This window comes from Corvus moneduloides, chromosome 13 (assembly GCF_009650955.1).
Source record: "Corvus moneduloides isolate bCorMon1 chromosome 13, bCorMon1.pri, whole genome shotgun sequence".
Classification (NCBI taxonomy): domain Eukaryota; kingdom Metazoa; phylum Chordata; class Aves; order Passeriformes; family Corvidae; genus Corvus; species Corvus moneduloides.
Window position 1 is genome coordinate 20,219,674 of NC_045488.1, and position 19,537 is coordinate 20,239,210.

Consider the following 19,537-nt stretch of genomic DNA (forward strand, 5'->3'; position numbering starts at 1 on the left):
ATAACACACTGAACACTGAGCTGCAGTTGGATAATGTATAAATCATCTAGCAGCTCTTACACTGAAGTTGTTGCTGCTCCAGCCACCTGTTCCTTACAATTTCCTCTTCATTTTGGTCTTCTCGCAGTAAATGCTACATTTGCTTTGAACCCAGTACACTGCGTAGCCCGAGGTGCCGGGGATGAAGTCGTGGAGTTCCCCCTCATATTTCTTCATGTCCCGTGCAGAGGGATAGCCTGCAGACGGAGAATGGGCTCACTGAGTCCCTGCTCCACCTGCCCCATCCGCAGCCCTTTCCAGGGGTATTTACCTGTCACCATGTTATTTATTGGGTATTCCTGGAGGGCACGGTATGGAAATTCTCCCTGGGCAAGTGCTTCAGAGCCTGTTTCTTCACTGCTGTATCAGGAGGGAAAAAAATCTGTGTTAGTTCCTGTGTGTTAGGATTGCTTGGAATCGGGGGTGCATCCAAATCCCACCACCCAAGGTAGGAAAATACCTCTCGTCCAGGTCTAGCACTTCCTCCTCTGGTTCTTCCTCGCAGGCATTTCTTGCCGCTTCTGGTTCCTCTGTTGGATTTTCATTTGGCTGTGACTGTCAGCACAAGGATGTTACAGGTGTGCCCTGAGTCACTGCAGAGCACCTGGGACACGCTCCGAGTGCACGGAATTTTTAGGGCTCGTGATTGTCAAGTGTAATTCAGAGTTAAATTTTTAATCTAAGGCCATTCCTGCTTCAAAAGTGCTGGGAAGTTGCTTTGAGAGGAGAGTGGGCAGTGACATGGAGAAGGAAAACAGCAAAGGGCTGAGCTCAGCCTCTGGCAGTTGGAATCCCTGAACAGCACACTGCTGGGAGACTGGATACATCTGGGCAAGGGAGACAGTCCTTCCAGTGCTGTCCCCTTTGGGATGTCATGCTGGGAGGGACACCCAGCACAGCAATCCCAAGGAATCGGAATCATTTAGGTTGGAAGAGACCACTGAGTCCACCCAGTGACCAATCACCACCTTGTCAACCAGACCAGAGCACAGAGTGCCATGTCCCATCATTCCTTAAACACCTTCAGGGTTGGGGACTCCACCCCATTCCTGAGCAGCCCATTCCAGTGCCTAATCTCCCCTTCTGTGAAGAAATTCCATCCTGCAACCTAAACCTCTCCTGGTGCAGTGTCCTCTCATCCTGTCCCTTATTCCCTGGAAGCAGTGCCTGACCCCCACTTAGCTCCATCCTCCTGTCAGGGAGTTGTGCAGAGTCAGAAGGTCCCCTCTAAGCCTCCTTTTTTCCAGGCTGAGCTGTCCCAGCTCCCTCAGCTACTCCTGCTGCTCCACCCCTTCCCCAGCTCTGTTCCCTTCTCTGGACCTGCTCCAGCACCAGAATGTCCTTCCTGAATTGAATCGAGGGGTCCAGAACTGGACAAAGCACTTGAACTGGGGCCTCAGCAGTGCCCAGTACAGGGGAAAAATCACTTCCTGGTTCTGCTGGACACACTACTCCTGACACAGGCCAGGTGCCATCGGCACTCTTGGCCACCTGGGCTCATGTTCAGCTGCTGTTGATCAGCACTCCCAGGGCCTTTCTTGCTGTGCCACTTTCCAGCCACTCATCTCAGCTCTGCAGGGGTTATCGTGGCCAAGTGCAGGACCCAGCGCTTGGCCTTGTTGACCCTCATACAAATGACCTTGGCCATCGATCCAGCCTGTCCGGGTCCCTCAGCAGAGCCTTCCTAGCCTCCAGTAGATCCACACTCGCACTCAGCTTGGTGTCATCTGTGTATCTGATAATGGTGGACTCAATCCCCTCATTCAGATCATCAGTAAAGCCACTGAACAGGACTGGGTCCAATGATCCCTGGGGGATACCACTGGTGACCGGACACCAGCTGTCCAAGCTGTGGGCTGCAGTTTTCCAGGAGATGCCGTGGGAAATGGTGTCAAAGGCTTTGCTGACGTCCAGGTAGGCACATCCACAGCCTTTCCTTCATCCACCTGGCAGGTCGCCTCGTCATGAAAGGAGATCAGGTTGGTCAGGCAGGACCTGCCTCTCCTAAATTCATGCTGCCTGGGTCTGATCCCTTGGTTTTCCCATATGTGCCGTGTGATGGCACTCAAGGTGATCTGCTCCATAACCTTCCCTGGCACACAGGTCACACTGACAGGCCTGTAGTTCCCCAGATCCTCCTTCCAGCCCTTCTTGTGGGTGGGTGTCACATTGATACCTCATCATCTGGGACCTCCCCAGTAAGCCAGGACTAAGGATAAATGATGGAGCGTGGCTTGGCAAGCTCTTCCTCCAGCTCCCTCATCACCCTGGGATGGTTCCCATCCAGGCCCATGGACTTGTGAGCATTTAAGTGGCACAGCAGGTCACTGACTGCCTCCTCCTGGATTTCTGGGGGTCCATTCTGCCTCCTCCTGGATTTCTGGGGGTCCATTCTGCTCCCCATCCCTGTCTACCAGCTCAGGGGGCCGTTTGTCCTGATATAATCAGTGTTGAAGACTGAGGCAAAGAACGTGTTAAGTACCTCAGCCTTTTCCTTGTCTTTGGTGATGGACACTCCAATAAAGAATGGAGGTTTTCTTTGGCCCTCCTTTTGTTAATATTTATAAACACATTATCCTTTACAGAGGTGGCCAGATTAAATTCTGAGCTTTCACCTCTCTAATTTTCTTCTTTCTGCATCACCTAAGGACATCCTTAAACACTTCCTGAGTTGCTGGCCCCTTTTCCCAAAGGTGATACATGCTCTTTTTTCCCTGAATTCCTGTGAAAGCTCCCTGCTCGGTGCGAGCTCGTCCTTCAGCACACACACGTGTAGTACAAATTTTTCATCTTACCTGTTCTTCTAGGGCATCTGCCTTCTCCCAAATAAACCGGCCAATTTTCCTTCTGATTTCTGCCAAGAACAACAAAACCAGTGACTGTGAGAGCATCAAAGAACAGCACTGTGGCAGTCGCTGCCAGTGCAATGCCCTGCAGGTGCCTCTGGAGGCAAGCCCCAATGCAAGGTCCTGCCCCTGGGCCAGGGCAATCCCAAGCACAAATTCAGGGGGGAAAGAATGGATTGAAAGCAGCTCTGAGGAGAAGGACTTGGGGATGCTGGTGGATGAGAAACCCATGAATATGACCTGGCCACGTGTCCTGGGCTCATCCCACAGTGTGGGCAGCAGGGGAGGGGAGGATTCTGCCCCTCAGGCCTGCTCAGGAACAGCAGTGCTCCTCCAGCTCTGGGGTCCCCAATATCGGAAGGACAGGGAACTGCTGGAGAGAGTCCAGAGAAGGCCATGGAGATGCTCCGAAGACTGAAGCCCTTCTGCTCTGGAGCCAGGCTGGGAGAGCTGGGGAGGTTCAGCTGGAGAGGAGAAGGCTCCAGGGAGAGCTCAGAGCCCCTTGCAGGGCCTAAAGGGGCTCCAGGAGAGCTGGAGAGGGACTGGGGACAAGGCATGGAGGGACAGGACAAGGGGGAAAGGCTTCAAACTGCCAGAGGACAGGGATGGATGGGATATTGGGAAGAGATTCTTCCCTGTGAGGGTGGGGAGGCCCTGGTGTAGGTTTCCCAGAGCAGCTGTGGCTGCCCCATCCCTGGGAATGTTCAAGGTGATATGTTCTGTGATAGTAGATGGATCACACTCCCACAAGAGCCACTCCCAGGCAGAAGGAAAAGTCCCTCCCTGCAGACAAGTAACTGCCGGTTCTGGTTTGCACCAAGCCTGCACTCCTGGGGGATTTCCCTGGGAAAAAATCCGCGGACGATTTTTTTGCCTGACCTTCTTGCAGGCAGGCAGGGGGCAGGACGAAGTGGCCCAGAACCACCGAGGGTTCCTCTCCCGCGCTGGCGCTCGCCCACAGCGAGAGGTAACGGGAGTGAAAGACCGTGGCTCTGCCCTCCAAGTAACTGAGGCTCTCGTGTATGCTGGAAGAGAGAAAGAGAGCTGGTTTCCAGAGAGCCTGGAAGCAAACCATAACCAAAACGTTTAGAGGGGTGTTGTCATTAAACCTGCTCTGATATTTTTGCCAAAAGCACCTAATTTTCTGTGATTTTCTAACTGTGAGACTCTACCAGTCACACCCTGTCACAGTCCCTGCTGCCGGCACCTCCCAGGGGCAGCCTGGAGGAAGGACAAGGGTAAACGTACTTTCAGGGATTACACGGTCCCACTCTGCTCTTGAGGCGAAACTGCTTCTTCGGGGAGGGCAAAGCCAGGATTTTTCTTTAATTACCCTTCACCACGCTGCTCCCTGCTCACACAGCTGAACAAGGAAGCGGAAGTGGAGGGTGCTCCAGCCCTCAGTGTTCTCCTTAGAGGGGAATTAAATATTGTTTGCTGGGTTTAAGGATGCATATAATGATTACATTTTTTGACAAGAAACTATCTAACTATATACATTGAATATATATTAAAAATTATCCAGAATTCCCCTGGGGGAACAGCCCAATCCGGCAGGATGTTGTTGTGAAAGGAAAGTTGTTATTGTGTGTTTCCTGGAATTCCCCTCCCTTAGCTGGAGGTGGTGACTGAAAGATTCCAAAATTCTAAGCCAGTTTTAAGCACTGGTGTGTTAAAAAGAAACTGTTTAGTCCAGCCTAGCAAAGCCTAAAAGAAACATTGCAGCTTCCTTTCCCATAAATATACTTACATGACTAAATAATGAATAGATACAATATTCACTGATATTGAGGAAGTGAGGAAGATCCTGAAGACTTTCTTATATTTGTACAAATGTTCTGTAGCCCTCTAATTTTTTATATTAAGCATTTCACCCCTTTTCCACCCATTTTTATCCCAGTGCTTCCTTTTAGCATTAATTCACATTGGATTTTTAGCACCAGGTTCTTTCCTTGTGGATTGTTTTAGATGCTGATTTTCCAGCAGGTAATTCACAGCCAGCAAGAAACCAGCACAATTAATTTAATTTGTATCACAGCAAATCCCTTCTCAACACACGGAGAGTTTTTCTCTATTCTGTCTATCTACAGCTTAGTGTGGGTGTGAGTTTCCCCAACCCCACTGGGCAAGAAGATCCTGGCAGATCCATGCCACGACTTTAAAAACACCCCCTTGACTTCTACGGGATGTCAGTATCCATGAAATACTTTCCACTAAAGACATTAAAGCCTCCTTTACCCACCTGCGGGTGTCGGGGTGGGCGGCATCGCTGCTGAAGAGGTAGTCAGCATCCAGCCAGTGGGTGATCGTCCCGCCACCGTCCGCTGCAGGGGACATGGGGTGAGGTGAGAGTGGGCATCCAGGGGCTTCCCACCTCGGGGTGACCTGGGATGGGGACAGCTGGTGGTGAGGCCGCAGGGATGGGCCCTGAAGTGAAAGCTGTGATAGCTCCCCATGGCTGTGGGACTCCCACCGCTCCCCTGAGGGCTGTTCCGGGCTTTTCCTCAGTGTGGGGGCACCTTGGACTGGCCAAACCCATGCTCTGCCCTGTTGTGTGGGTCTCAGACCCATGAAGGGGTGACAAGACTGTGCCCTCACTGCTGTGCCCTGCTAGGGAACGATGGGGCTGTGCTCCCCTCCTAATTCCCCCTGAGTGGCCACATGGCTGTGCCCCCCTCAATGCCCCGCGGATTCCTGACAGCTCGGTGCCCCGGGGCTCCCCTGGACTTCGCCGTCGCCGGGCCCCCTCACCCCAGAGACCCCGCGGGCCCGGGCTGACGCTCTGCGAGAACCAAGCGCGGTGTCCGCGGAACATGGCGGCGGGAACGGCCGTGAGGGGCTGGGGGAGGCGGGAACCGCCCTGAGGGGAGACGATGGCGGGAACGGCCGTGAGGGGCTGGGGGAGGCGGGAACCGCCCTGAGGGGAGACGATGGCGGGAACGGCCGTGAGGGGCTGGGGGAGGCGGGAACCGCCCTGAGGGGAGACGATGGCGGGAAAACCCGGCGAGAGCGAGAACGGCTGGAGCTGTGTCGAGGAGCTTTAGGCTGGATGTTAGGGAAAGGTTCTTTCCCCCCAGTGTGGCCGGGCACTGGAACATGTTCCCCAGGGCAGCCCCAAGCCTGAGAGAGCTCAAAGGGCACTTGGACAACGCTCTGAGGCACAGAGTGGGGGTTTGGGGTGTCCTTTGCAGGGTTAGGAGTTGGACTCAATCCTTGTTCTCCTAGAAGTTTTTCTCAAAAAAACCCTTGCATTTGGCTGACTCAGGAAACTGCTTGCAGAAAAACTGCTTGTGTTTCATAAATGTTCATAAATGAGGCTTGTTCCATACTTCAAGCTTCCCAAGATATCCCTCAGGATACCCCATCCCCTGGGAACTGTCTCCAGCAGCAGCAGCAGCGCAGCAACATCCCGGGTACCTCAGAACCCCAAGGATGCTGGATAAAACAGAGAAGGTATTTCTGGACATGGTCCTGAAATCCAGCTGTTAAAGAAAATCAGCCTCTGGTGTGGCCATGTGTTGTTCTCCCATAGACAGGGGATTTTTGAGTAAACTATCAAAATATTTAAGAACAGAAAAATCCCACAGATGCAGTCAGAGCAGACTTCCCCAGTGTGGGAAGATGATGATGTGTCCTTTGGAGACAGGGTCGTTTCACATATCCTCCACAGAATCTTCAGTTTCTGCAGTCGACTCAACCCCTGACCTAATCAGGATGAAGCTCTCCTGGTGGAGTGGTGACCCAGCCATTACTCTGGTGCTCGTGAGGATAGGAAAGGTGGAGCTGAGGTGGTGGAGAGCACTTTGGTGGCCCTTCATGATCCACAGGAGGAGGCCAGGACATGGTCCACAGCTCCTTGGGCTCACACAGCAGTTGGTGCTGCTCCACTGGGGTCTCTGGGAGAGAAGCTGAAACCTTCTCCCCTCTCCCAGGCCACCTTCTCCCACACAGGGACCACTGCTGGGGCTGCCCAGTCCCCAGAGTGGATCTGGTGCTGCAGGCAGAGCTGTGTGGTGTGTCCTGCTGTTCCATGCTGAGTGATGGGCACTGTGCACAACCACCCTGCCACCTGTCCTGCCTTGAACACCCCTCTGATGAACCCAAAGGGATCCCCATAATGGGGCCCTGCCCCTCAGCAACCTCCCACATGGGTGTTGGAACTGCAACAGCCTGGATTTTCCTAATCCCTAACAAAAAAAAATTGGTTATAATGAAAATAGCTACAGAACAAGATAATGTCCCTCAAAAATCTGAATATACCCTAGAAGAGACATGGGATCCCCTGAGTCACCAGGAACCCTTGATCCCATACATGTGAGCCTGGTTAAATCCATTTTGATCCAGTATTCCGCAAGTGATCATTCTGATTTCTTCATAAAATAAGAGTGAGCTGATGGGAGTAGTATTGGGTTTAGGTAGTGTCATCAATCCCCCATGGTACAACAGAGGACTGGCTCCAACTGCGCTTCTCCATGGGGTCAGGCACAGAGAGAAAACCAGAACTGATACTCACCAACACACACATCTGCTTCCCCCAGGCTCAGCTTTACACCACACACTCCAAGATGCATCAGCTGGAGCTCTCCCCCTTGGAGTGGGCACCATTCCCTGCCATCACTCGTTCTGTGTCCCACCCTGTGCCCCCAAGGTTCTTGAACCCTTTTTTAAACCTTGTGCCTTCCCTTCAGAGCCACACAGGAGCCTCCAGCCAGGCAGATACCACATCAGCAAAAAGTCTTTAATTTTCTTTTTATTGATGGAAAAGCACTCTTACATCTTCTCAGTGGGATAAAAAAGCACAACTGACCATCATGCCCCCAAGGCTACGTATCCACCCACAACCCATCAGAGCCTGTGAAATCAGCTTGGGCTGTCAAGTTACTCTGAAGAAACATGTTAAGGACTAGCAGTTTATTAAAGTATAAACATCCTGCAAAATTTGTAGCAGTGAAGAGCTACCATTGTTTTTTAAGCAGTAATGTGGGCATTTATAGCTACATGCTCAAAAAGCCTGCAGAGCTCCCTTGACGCTGTGGCTAAGTGAGATTTAACAAGGCTTATTAGTGAATTTCTGAATGGAAGTTGATCATTCTTGTGGATATGATGAAGAATAGACAGAAGCTTGAGAAGACTTTGACTTGCAAGCAGATTTTCTCAGACCTGCATGGAGAGAGTGGATTGACATCAGTCACTCTAGTGACACCTTCAACTGTAATTATTTTAGGACTAAAAACCAGTTTCCTCAGAGCATTCTGACTGCAGCACCCCTGCAGAACCACCTTCCAGTGAGATTCAGGTAAAAATCCTGCAGAAACTGCTTTTTTGTCTCCTCCTTGGTGGAGTTCAGAGTTCAACAAGTCAAGAGGATCCTTGTTCTCCACCCCAGGGACCTTGTCCTGCTCTCAACTCTTTCCATGCCAGCTCAGTAAATCCTTGTTCCCAGACCACAGTGAAGTCACCCACATCCCACCTGCAGCCAGACTTGGCATCCCTCACCACAGGTGACGACGTCCCACCAGCTGAAGCCATGGTGCTGCATGGGCACAGCACATTCCAAACCCTGCCTTGGGGCCAGGTTCACAGCCCCACTGCCCAAAGATGAGTGACAAACCAGGTGAGTGACTGTATACAACTTCTTAGAGCTCTGCAGGAACTGGGGCATTTCACATAAGGTCCTGTCAAGGTTTGTCCCAGGCACAGTTAATCATTATCCTCTAACAGGGCATGTAACTAAGATGTTTCAACCAGGGTGACATCAGCTAGGCCACAGAGTTTCTTCTCCCTATCACGTGTTAAACTAGAATTTCCCTGCTGCTAACTCCAGATAAGTTACATGCGGACAGTTTGAAGAACTTGGCGCCCTCAGACTCCTAGACACCACTGAATTAACCCCGAAATGTTTCTGGTTTGTGCCTCATGGAGCCGCCCTGCCACAGGGTTAACCAGCCTGGCACCCAGCCTGAGGCACGGGGATCTCTGGTACAGCAACTTCCTCCTCCTCCCCTGACAGGAAACAGCACTGCAAGGCCTGAGGAGGCTTTAGGGGACCTGCGACAACTCTCTGCAGTATCTAGCTGACACAGAAACGACATGCACGGAAGGTTTTCTCCAAAGTTCTCTTTTTTTTGGAGCAAATGACTCTTGTAGGCAAGGGACGGCCAAAACCAGACCAAAACAGTGGGCAGAAAGTGTGTGGGGAGAGTTCTGTGGCCCAAATCAGCACTAATACGATCTACTTTTTGGGTGTGGTTGCTTCTGTTCCCCAGCTTTTCAAACCCTCCCCCCCTACAGAAATGGGTCTATGTTTCCCTTACCAGCATGGCACACAGCACCACGGATTATCCCAGACACGGCTCAGAAGTCTGGTTCTGCAGGAAAAAAGGGCAGAGCGTTAGACTTGGGGGCAGAGGGCACCCCCTCTCCCCTGTCCCCACAAGGTTCCCCCCCAGAAACAGCCCCAGTGCGGTAACCAGAGAGCTGCCCTCAGTGGTAGCTGAGGCTGGGTCACCACCATCAACCCCGACGGCTGCATCCTTCTTTATATTCACACAACATAAAGTCAAAATTCACTGCATGACCCATCACCTTCTAGGTAAGTTCACCAAGGCAGAGATCACACGACACGGCATCACCAAATCCCTATGAATTAACACCAACGCGTGTCCCCACTGAATCCTTCATAGGTACATATAACAGACTTTTCAGCTAAAACCAAATTAATTTTCCATCTCTAACACAAGACCTTCAAACCCCACTCCGTTACAACATCCTGCTTCCCAGGAGAAGGAACAGAGACAGCATGGATATAAAGGAACGAGCTCCAGCATGCAGGAGGAAGGCACAGCGTACCCCATCGGTAAATCCGTGGCCCCGTCATAGTGGAATGCGCCACCCTGCAAGCGAAGGTGTCACCCCTTGTGGGGGTGAAGGGCACATAGACCAGGCGCTGGAACTGCCACTTCTCGTTGAAGGACAAGTCCCCGTACATGACGCCGGAAATGGGCTCCCCGTTCTTCAGGAGCTCGATGTCAATCTTGGGTGGGTGAAAGCCGGTAACGAAGCAGTGCAGGGTGTTCTGCTTTCCCTCCTCGGCGCGGGAACGGGCGTAGACTTCGACCTTCGGCGCCTCTGGAGAGAGGGGAGAGGGCGCGTGAGAAATGGGGCTGCGGTGGGCATCGCCTCGATGCCAACGCTCGCCCACCCCCCCCGGGCACAGTGACCCGGACCCGCCGGAAGCCCGCAGCCCTTAACCCCGTCAGAACCCTCCGCGCCACCCCAGGCACTCACCAGCGGCCGCCCCCAGGCCGAGCAGCGCCAGCACGCCGAGCGCCAGCACCCCCCGCGCCATCCTCGCTGCTCGCAGTGCCGCCGTTTCCCGGAATGTCCCACCCCTGCCCGCGCTCCGCCTTTTATACCCTCCGGAGCCACCCCCCAATCGCGGCGCGGAGCGTCAGCCGCATCATCAGTCTCAGGGCAGAACGGGAGCTCCGGGGTTGTGCGAGCCAGAGCGATGCTTTCGCTTTCGGTTTTCCGCTGAGTGAGGGGAGAGACCCGGGTAGAGACCGCGGCGCGTCGGGCAACAGCGGCTGGACGTCAGCCCAGGTGGCAACGGCACCTGGTTTGGACCAGCGGCCGTCCCCTGTGCTGGGCACTGCTGCGGCCGCACCCTCCACCACAAGAAGGACACTGTGAGGGGCTGGAGCGTGTCCAGGGATGGGAACGGAGCTGGGGAAGGGGCTGGAGCGCCAGGAGCAGCTGAGGGAGCTGGGGGGCACTCGATTTGGAGAAAAGGAGGCTCGGGGGAACCTTCTTTCTCTGTAACTCCCTGACAGGAGGGTGCAGCCAGGTGGGGTTGGGCTCTGCTCCCAGGGAACAAAGGACAGGACAAGAGAAAACAGCTTCAAGTAGCACCAGGGGAGGTTTAAGTTGGATCTTAGGGAAAATTTCTTCTCTGAAAGGGCTGTCCAGCCTTGCCACAGGCTGCCAGGGCAGTGGTGGAGTCCCCATCCCTAAAGGGATTTAAAAGCCATGTGGATGTGGAACTTGGGGATATGGGTTAGTGGTGGCCTTGGCAGTGCCGGAGGAATGATTGGACTTGATGGTCACAAAGAGCTTTTCCAACCTAAATGGGGGTAAAAGCCACCTCTTGCTGAAGGTTTTGCATCCAGGGGCAGTATTACACTAACAGCCTATGGTGGAGCAAGCTGTCCACCTTCCTTTATGAACCTCTTTCAAAACCTGTGTGGAACGCCTCATTCCAGTAGCTGTGGGCTGAAAAATTGACTGTTGTTCGAGCATAGCACAGACTCCCTGACATAAAACATGAGAATTCCAACACCAAAAAGCCAGGTTTTCTGGTGCCTCCTCCAGAAGAACTGTGAGCACCAAAACCCAGCTAGGCTGGGAACGCCACTGAATGTCCCAGTAATGCTGCTTGGAAGGAAAATAAAGGGAAAAGAAAGGAAAGTCACTACTAGTGGGGAGAAAACAGCAGCACGGTGTAAGTACAAAAACACTGAGTCCCTTTAGGACCTGCTTTCTTAATACAACTCGTTAAAACCCAAATTAAGTTAACAAAGCATGTACGGAGAACATCCCAAAGGCAGCAGGTAAATCAGGAGAGGCCAAACAAAGGAAAACCCTGAAAACACTATTATCAGTTCCCACTGGCCCAGCTCCGGCTGGGTTTGCTGGCTGCCCAGAGAGTGGTGCCGGGCACGCAGCTGAAAACACGCAGTGTTTTTCCAGGGTGAGATAAACAGATGCAGCTGTGGCCAGAGCCTTATCAGGGATCTCAGGGCTCTGGCAGAAATAATCCCTGAGTGCTCCATCGGTGGCGGAGTTGCTACAGGGTCACCACATCGGGAGTCACCACCCCGGTCCAGCTGATCCACGGGCGAATCTGGCTCTGCCCAAGTGGACTCTGCCCTCGGCTTGGGGAGAGGATGGCAGGACATGGATCCTTTCCGCGCCCTTTGGGATGTGAATCCCTGGCAATGACTCTGCTGTAACCCACCACCTGTCAGAATTTCCCTGTAAAGAGAAGCACAACTCTTCCAAAGGATGTTTTTAAAAAGCCACAATGAATTGGTTAGAGTAGCCAAATCTTCCACTTTTGGGATATTTCTGCTTTTATTAACAGAATACTGGGAGAATTATTTGGGAGTAGGTGACGTGACCAAGGTGCTCCTGGTATTCAAGGGGATAAGGGCAGCCCACTATGCTTTGTGAGATGTAGAAATTTACAGCGTTAGTGTTGCCACCTGTGCCCGATGTCATCTACGAGAATATTCCATCCCGACAGACCACATCCCACCACTTTTCCATAACTCCTCAGAAGGATATCAGCTCTGAGAACACCATGGCAGTCAAGGAGCGACCCGAGCAGTGGGGAGAGCCGGGCTGGGGTGTTCTGTGCTCCGAGAGCCGCGGGTGGGGTCACTGACCCTCCTCATCCTCACTCCCTGGCTGCGGGGGGTCCGAGCGCGGGGGCACGGCGAGCCGAGTGCGCAGGCGCAGGGCGCCGCTGGGAGCCGCCATGCTGTACGGCAGGCGCATGCCGGGGCGGCGGGGGCGGCCCGTAAAAGGGGCGGCGGGGGCAGCGTGGCCCCGTAGAGGGACCCGGGACGGACGGAGGGTGGGTGAGCGGGAGGAGGCGGAGGCGGCACCGCGGGATGGCGGAGGGCGGCGAGCGCATAGTGAGTGCCTGCCCTGCTCCGCTACACCCTGCCCGCTGCCGCCTCCTGGCGTCCCGCTCCTTCCGCGGTGCTCGTTCTCCGGAGCTGGCGCTCCCCGGAACGGTCGGTCCCGGAGCAGACGCTGCCCTGGAGGTGCTGGTGGGATACTCTTCCCTGCCTTGTGCTCGCGTGCCGCTCGTGCCCTCGTAGCGGGTGTTCACTCCGAAGCCTCATGGTGTCTCAGCCCAGCCGCGCTGGTGCCGTTCCGTGCCGGCATTCGCTGGTGCCGGCAGCTTCCGCGGGCTGAGCCTGCGGGTCCTGCCCTCGCTAGCAGTGCCGCTGGCTCCCAATTTTACCTTTTCCATCTGTGAGCCCTGTGGGCTGCCTAGCACCACCAGTAGACTGCGGAAGAGGTTGGATGCCCCCCACTTTGGGAGCATGTTAGGGTTACCTCTCCCTTAGCGAGGACTCTGCTGCTTCCAAATCCAGATTCTTGAGGACTTCCTGCTGGTGGAAGATGCGATTCTGCTGGAAGATGAGGATGAGGAGCTCGACCTATACAACGAGATGACTTTTGGGTTAGGTAAGACCTCAGGGGAGCCCCGGTGTTGGAGAAACCTGCCAGCACCCAGTGGGGGGAGCAGACACCCTGGTGGGCACTGCCCAAGCATTCACTCACCCTGCTGTACTCTCCTTCCCCCCTCCAAGACCGAGACTCTACAGAGGAGGATGTCCCAAAACTCCTGGTGCCACCGGAGATAAGCCCTGAGGTGGCCAAAGCATTGGCAGAGGCGACTGGAAGAACAGCTGAGCAACTAGAGGAGCTGGGAGAGCCCCAGGAGGAAGGTGGGATAGAGCCAGAGGTGGAGCAGGTTAATTCTCAGTTGGAGGAAGAGGTAGAGGAGCTGGGGACTGAGGAACAGGAGGAAGAGCAGGAGTGCTTTGAGGAGCCCAACGAGCTGGGAGACCCAGCAGTGATGAGAGCTGTGCGGAGCAAACCCACGCTGGAGGTGATGTGTGAGCAGAGAGGGGGGTCCTGCTGCTCCCCCTCCATCCCCACACCTGTGGCTCCTGCCCCACAGAGGGCACTGGGGGAGGGAGGTAGATCTTTAACTCCCCTTTCCTTGCAGAGCCAGGACTCGGCAGTGCTGGACAGCAGGATTGGTACTTGCTGGGGAGAGTTTAGCAAGGAGGACACGGTAAAAATGTCCCCTCCCATTTGGTGATAAGGCTGAGTGGCCCCTGTGGTGTCCCCTGCCCTCTCCCCCTGTTCACTTGCCTCATGCCAACCATCTCCCTGTTTTCCAGCTGGCGATGGATCCCACGGCATGGGGCTCCTGCCCTGGCAGTATCCCACGTCACTTCATGCTGGAGGTGGGTACCCCCAGCCAGGCCTTCAGGGAGCGGCCAAGGGATTCCCACTACTCTAGGACAAGGGTCACACAGGAATTTGGGACAACTGGGGCATCTCCAAATGGCTCTGAAGGTGCACAGATGTGTCATGGATGCCCACCCAAAGCAGAGCCTGGGTTTGAAGGCAAAGTTGTTGAGTTTGGGGTGACTGGGTGTTGCCATGCGTCGCAGCTGCTCCACACTACCAGAGTGGGAGCTCAGCTGGTGCATGGTCCTGGTTGAGCAATGACCAAAGGTTTTGGTGAACTGCCTGTTACTGAGGGAACTAAACTGTTCCCAGCTGTGCCCCGTTCCCACCTGCTGCTGCCTCCTCCCCGTAGGATAAAGCCGTCCTCCAGGTCATGGAGAGACCCCCACCATCCACCAATATGGCCCTTGACTTCCTTGGCTCTCCTGTGCAGAGGGGCTATGGGGGCTCTCCCCGGCTTAAGCACCCTGACTTAAGACTGATGTCCCCCAAGCCTTTCCCCCGGTGCTTTCTCCAGCAGGTAACAGGTTGGGGGGGGGCTCTTACATCCCTTCTTTCTCTGCCTCCCCTCCCTGGAGGTGCAGCCTCGAGGACAGGCTTGTCCCAGTGACACCTCCTGTCTCCTGTTCTGTAGCAGGCACCCCTGATGTCTCCTCGCTCCCCATGCTCTCCTCGGCCCTTCCTGCCAGCTTGCAGACCCCCTCCACTCTTCACTCCCAACCAGGTAATGTGGTGGGCTTTGAGCCACTGAGGTGGCCCTGGAGTGGCAGGGGATAGGGAGAGTGGCAGTATCTGGGGGTAGCACTTTGCCTGAGGGATGGAAGCCAGAGGCCAGCACAGAGCTGGCTGACCCCTCTGGGATGCTCAGATGGGAAGGCTCAGACCCTTGATCTCCTCTCTTGCTCTCAGACTGCAGGGTATGCACCTCCGACCCCTTTCCAGCCCGGGTCCCCCACCGTGGGCAGCCCACTGCGGCCCCTGGGCATGCACTTTGGGTCCGTGTCTTCCTCTTTGGACCCTGCTCTCTTCTTCAGCCCCTCAGCCATGGGCCAGCTGAACCTCAGGTAGCAGGAGTGGGGTGTTGGGGTGGGACTGGGGGGGCCCTACAAAGCAGCTGGGGGCCACCTCATTCTGGGGGTGTTCCAAAACCCTCCATGACCCCTGTCTGGTGTCCCCTGCAGCCCACCCAGCCACATGACCCAGCTGCACCCCCAGCACCAGCGCATCCTAATGCAGCAGCAGGGCAGGCAGGCACAGAGGTATGGGGGTCTGTGGGGTGCTGTGGGATGCAGGGGGGCTCTGGGTGGTCCCAGTGGGCTGAGGTCTTCTCCTGTGCCAGTGTCTCCCCCAAGAAGCTGTGGTCTCGTAAAGTGGACCCTTATGCTGGGCTGATGACTTCCAAGGAGAAGGACTGGGTCATCAAGGTGGAGATGATGCAGCTACAGAGTGAGAACATGGATGATGACTATTACTACCAGGTGGGCTCCTGCTAGCAGCACCTGCAGCTTGTTCTCCTCAGGGTGGGGCTTTGGGAGCCAGAGAAACTCTCCAGGACTGGTGGAGGGAACTCCTGGCTTTGCCTGTTGTTACAGACCTACTACCACCGGTTGGAGCGCAAACAGGCGGAGGAGGAGCTGCTAGGCAGGCGCAACAAGCCCCCCAAGCTGGTCACGCCGTTCATCCAAAAAGTGGAGACCTATGACTCTGGTGAGGGGCTGGGGCAGGTGGTGAGGGGCTGGGCAAGGAGTTCTGGCACGTGGTGTCACCATGTTCCCCCTCTCCTGCAGTGGTGCGCATCGCTGGCTCGCTGGGCCAGGTCACGGTGTCTACCTGCTACAGCCCTCGCCGGGCCATCGATGCTGTGCACCATGCCCTCATGGAGGAGGAGGTAGGTGAAGAGAAGCTGGGCTGGTTGGGGCCCTGAGTTGCCAGGAGTGCTGCTTTAGGAGCTGTCCTGAGCAGTGGGATGGGGCACACAGTTGGAGGAGGTGCCACCTCAGCAGCAGCAGCTTGTGCCCAGCCAAGGGGTGGGATCGGGCTCTGGCTAGTTGTAGCTGGCCGTGATTTCCCCATGGGACTGCTCTGTGTCCTGAAGCCACCTCCGATCCCCAGGTAGCAGCTGGCCCAGCACTGGGCTGGTGGCAGTGTCTGGGGATGGCTGTAACCCTTGTGCCTTCCCTTCTCCCCTCCCAAAGGCTGCAGGGACCTACCGGCTGCGGGCGCTGCACAGGATCGAGAAGGTGAGTGGGTGGTGATTTGGGGCTGGGCAGAATGGCCCAGGTGTTCTGTTTTCATCCAGGGATTTCTCTAAGGGGACATCTACCTAGGCAGGGTGCTGGATAGCCAGTGGGTAGAAGATGCTCCAAGCTTCCTCCTTACCCTGTACTGTTTCTCCAGCTCTTCCTGCAGCTGATGGAAGTGGAGGAGGTGCAACAGAAAATGTCCCTGGCCCTGGGGGAGCAACAGCCCCCCAGGCAGGAGCAGAAGAGCCAAAAAGTGGACAGTATCTACCAAGTTTTGAAAATCAGGGCTTGCAGCAGTGAAGAGTGAGTCTGTGCCGTGGGGAGAGGGGAGCAGGCAGCATGTTCTGGTCCTCGTGGATCTGAGATGCTCATTGATTAGCAAGTCTGGGTCATGGGAGGGTTGGGTCCTTCCCGCCATGTGTCACTGCAGCCTGTGCTGACCCTGCCTGTGAACCTTGTCCTCCAGTGGAGCTGATGCTGGTCCTTTTGGATGGACAGAGATGCTCCAGGTCCCTTGGGATCTGTGCCAATGGAGCCTTTGTTCTCAGGGAGACAGAAGATGAATTCCTGCAACTGCTGTGTGTGCGCAAGGGCAAGAAGCTTGTGGCCCGGCTGTTGCCCCACCTGACCCAAGAGCAAAGGGAGAAGATCCTGCTGACCATCACCCACCACCTGCCCTTCCTCATGAAGAAGGACATGCTGGATGAGGCAAGTACCTCCAGCCAGGGCAGGGATGGCCCAGGCTGTCTCCCTCCTCCTCTGTTCTTGCTGGGGCAGGGGGCACCCTGGGCAATGAGGGGGATCCTGTCTTGTGGGGTTAGCGTGAGACAGGAGCCTCTTCCTATCCTTGGGGAGGAGAAGGTCGCCAGCAGTCCTGGTGGCACTGACCCTCCCCACCAAGTGCTGGGAGCTGTACCTGTGACAGGTCACAGCATCTGAGATTCCTGCTCTCCCCTCTGCCCTGCCCAGTCTCTCTCCCTGCTCTACAGCCCATTGAATGAGGTGGTGGGTGGGATGACCTTCAGCAAACTCATCGAGCTCCTGCAGGAGCTGACCCGGCCTCTACCTGAGTTTTCAGAGCTTCCCCTCACCATGGCCTTGAAGAACCAGGTATGTGGCCCTGAGCCTCACTGTGTCCCTGGGGGTGCCACTGCTGCTGGCTGTGACACTCCTGGTACTTTCCTGCAGTTTGGCATCTCCTTGCTCTACTCCCTGCTGAGCCATGGAGAGAGGCTGCTGTCCTTACGTGCACCACTGAAGCCGTGCAGAGGGGACTTCGAGGCATGGTGAGGGACTGTGTGAGCCTGGGGGGTTTGTCACCGTTCCATGGGGTGCTCACCCCCTGTGCTGGGTGCTCACCCCCTGTGTTGGTGCCCTCAGGATGGACACGGTGTACCTGGTGTCTCGGGAGCTGTCGCGGCTGCCTACGGCCTCGCTGGCAGAGCCTCTCTTCTTGCCCAGCAACCTTGTCTTGCTCTTCTGTCGCTACCTGGACAAGCAGACTGTCCACCACCTGGCAGCCAAGATGGGGGAGTAAGTACTGCCTGGAATGGCTCCCTGCCTCTCCTGGGGATCCCTCGGGCGAGGAGCAGACAGCACTGGGGGCTCACTGCTTCCATCCCGCCTTGGAATTATCTCCAGACCTCTACTGGGCTGAGCTGCTCCTGGTGCCTTTGCTCCCAGTTCTTTGGGACAGGTCAGCAACTTGATGCTCCAACCTCATCCTTTCCCTGCAGGTGCTCCCCACTGCCCACGGAGGCTGACGTGTTATGCTGAGCCCTGGGAGCTGGGGATGGGGTCTGCAGCCGGCGGTGCCGGGAACGGGCAGGGCCCGATGCCGTGGCTTTGGAAGTGAACGCTTACCCTGGTGCGGGGCACTCTGGGTGACACGGGCAGCGGCGGGGCTGGTGCCGCCCTGTCCCGGTGCCCGGGAGCACGGGGGTGGGTGGGTGTAACTTATTTTGGCCTCGCCCCCGGCAGTGGTGGGTGCTGGGTCACGGCGGGGGCAAGGCGGGGCACAGGGGCGCTGGGAGCACCTGGGTGGGGTGGGGGATTTTGTCTACAGCACATTCTGTACAGCATTTGAAGTAAAATAAAAAGCTGATTAATGAGCTACTCTCGCTCCTGGGGGTAGCTTATGGTTGGATGCACAGTGGTCACACGAGCATGGAGACCCCTGGCCTGGGATGGGGATCTGGTAAAGAGCAAGGAGAAGAAGGGGAGGGATGCTCAGAGCATCGAGGAGGAAAGAAAGGAGTGCTTGGAAAGGGGATCAGAGCTCCCACACGCCTGAGCAGCCAGGGAGGGGAATGGGCTGGAAAAGAAGGGGTGTGGTGGGGAAGATAAGTCAGAGCTTGTCCTGATAAGGCAGTAAAGATTTGTACAGGCATCTGGCAGCACATGGGAAGGATATAGTGGCAGGGTGGGGTGGGGGGGGTCTTAAACATATGTGGGAGGGTAATAAAGCACCTCCTGTCTCTGATGAGCTCCCAAAGGCTATTCAGTCTGAAGTTGTCCAGCTATGCTCACAATGAAGTACCTTGAGCCATCTTTCTGAGCAATTCTGACTACCCCAAACTGATCTTCACTTTTGTATCTGAGGCTGAGTGGGTGCAATGTCTGCTCCCACTGTGGGAATCTTTGTAGCTCCTGCCTGGTTTTGTGGTGGGATTTCCCCTACTCCCGTGGGACAGCTGGGACCGGGCCACCTCCACCCAGCCAGAGGTCTAAACCTGACACCCAAAGCCTGGTGTTCATTCAAAAGGGGTTTGCAGCAGAAAGGTGTCTCATCCTCAGACTGCCCAAGCTCCAAGCCTGAGTGGATGAAATTCCTTTAAAAGGGCATCCTTCAGGGGCCAAAGGGAGAATTTACAGAGAGTAAGGCTGTGATGAGGGGTGGGGTGGGATTTATCTCCACTGCCTGTCAAGGCAGCTCAGTTTCCTCTGCTTCAGAGTGCAAAGTCCAGCTGGCAGGACCTCCTGCTCCTTCTGGCAGCTGTATTTCCTCCTGCTGCCTCTCCTGCTCATCTTAAAGGATGTGTGTGCTCCTCATGCTTTATCCTTAGGGAGTTTTCTGGGATAGTTGTGTTCATTGCTAGCCATCCTCGTCAAAAGAGTGACACTGGCAGCTTCTCCATGGGGTGAACCCCTAGTTCCAAACCCACTGAGGTGATCTGGGAGGATTCCAGCGTGGGCTCTCACCTGCCAGTGAAAGAACAAACCTTGCTGTTACAAATCCCAGGGAGAATTTCAGGCAGGAGGGAAGTAGCAGCTGCTCATTGATAGCAGGAATTGGGGAGGACACCGGCAAGTCCTTCAGATAAGGATAAGCCGTGTTCTGTTTTCTGTTTG

General features: G+C 55.3%; 3 protein-coding genes across 4 annotated transcripts; 1 reads left to right on the top strand and 2 right to left on the bottom strand.

Moving 5' to 3' along the window:
* Positions 1 to 21: 21 nt before the first annotated feature.
* Positions 22 to 6,092, bottom strand: TERB2 (telomere repeat binding bouquet formation protein 2). 2 transcript variants are annotated; one of them, XM_032123099.1, is made up of 7 exons: positions 5,637 to 6,092; positions 5,128 to 5,209; positions 3,765 to 3,910; positions 2,835 to 2,893; positions 500 to 594; positions 311 to 399; positions 22 to 236 (listed from the first exon to the last, which is right to left on the bottom strand). In XM_032123099.1, exons 1-7 carry the CDS (start codon positions 5,698 to 5,700, stop codon positions 94 to 96), a joined length of 678 nt encoding a protein of 225 aa, XP_031978990.1. In that variant the 5' UTR covers positions 5,701 to 6,092; the 3' UTR covers positions 22 to 93. The 2 variants fall into 2 exon arrangements, with proteins under 2 accessions (XP_031978990.1, XP_031978991.1); XM_032123100.1 differs by having other exon boundaries at positions 5,128 to 5,270; positions 5,637 to 6,090.
* Positions 6,093 to 7,602: 1,510 nt separating this feature from the next.
* B2M (beta-2-microglobulin) lies at positions 7,603 to 10,280 on the bottom strand. The gene is made up of 4 exons (XM_032123102.1): positions 10,173 to 10,280; positions 9,735 to 10,013; positions 9,200 to 9,253; positions 7,603 to 8,045 (listed from the first exon to the last, which is right to left on the bottom strand). Exons 1-3 carry the CDS (start codon positions 10,231 to 10,233, stop codon positions 9,240 to 9,242), a joined length of 354 nt encoding a protein of 117 aa, XP_031978993.1. The 5' UTR covers positions 10,234 to 10,280; the 3' UTR covers positions 7,603 to 8,045; positions 9,200 to 9,239.
* A 2,128-nt stretch (positions 10,281 to 12,408) lies between these two features.
* PATL2 (PAT1 homolog 2) lies at positions 12,409 to 18,170 on the top strand. Its single transcript, XM_032123357.1, is given in 20 exon segments — positions 12,409 to 12,489; positions 12,491 to 12,583; positions 13,052 to 13,145; positions 13,271 to 13,572; positions 13,693 to 13,761; positions 13,871 to 13,936; positions 14,296 to 14,463; positions 14,578 to 14,667; positions 14,853 to 15,007; positions 15,125 to 15,202; positions 15,283 to 15,421; positions 15,536 to 15,650; positions 15,731 to 15,831; positions 16,139 to 16,183; positions 16,341 to 16,489; positions 16,735 to 16,894; positions 17,156 to 17,296; positions 17,375 to 17,472; positions 17,567 to 17,719; positions 17,923 to 18,170. Coding segments are annotated over 20 exon segments (2,322 nt in total). The 5' UTR covers positions 12,409 to 12,423; the 3' UTR covers positions 17,963 to 18,170.
* The last annotated feature ends 1,367 nt before the right edge of the window (positions 18,171 to 19,537 follow it).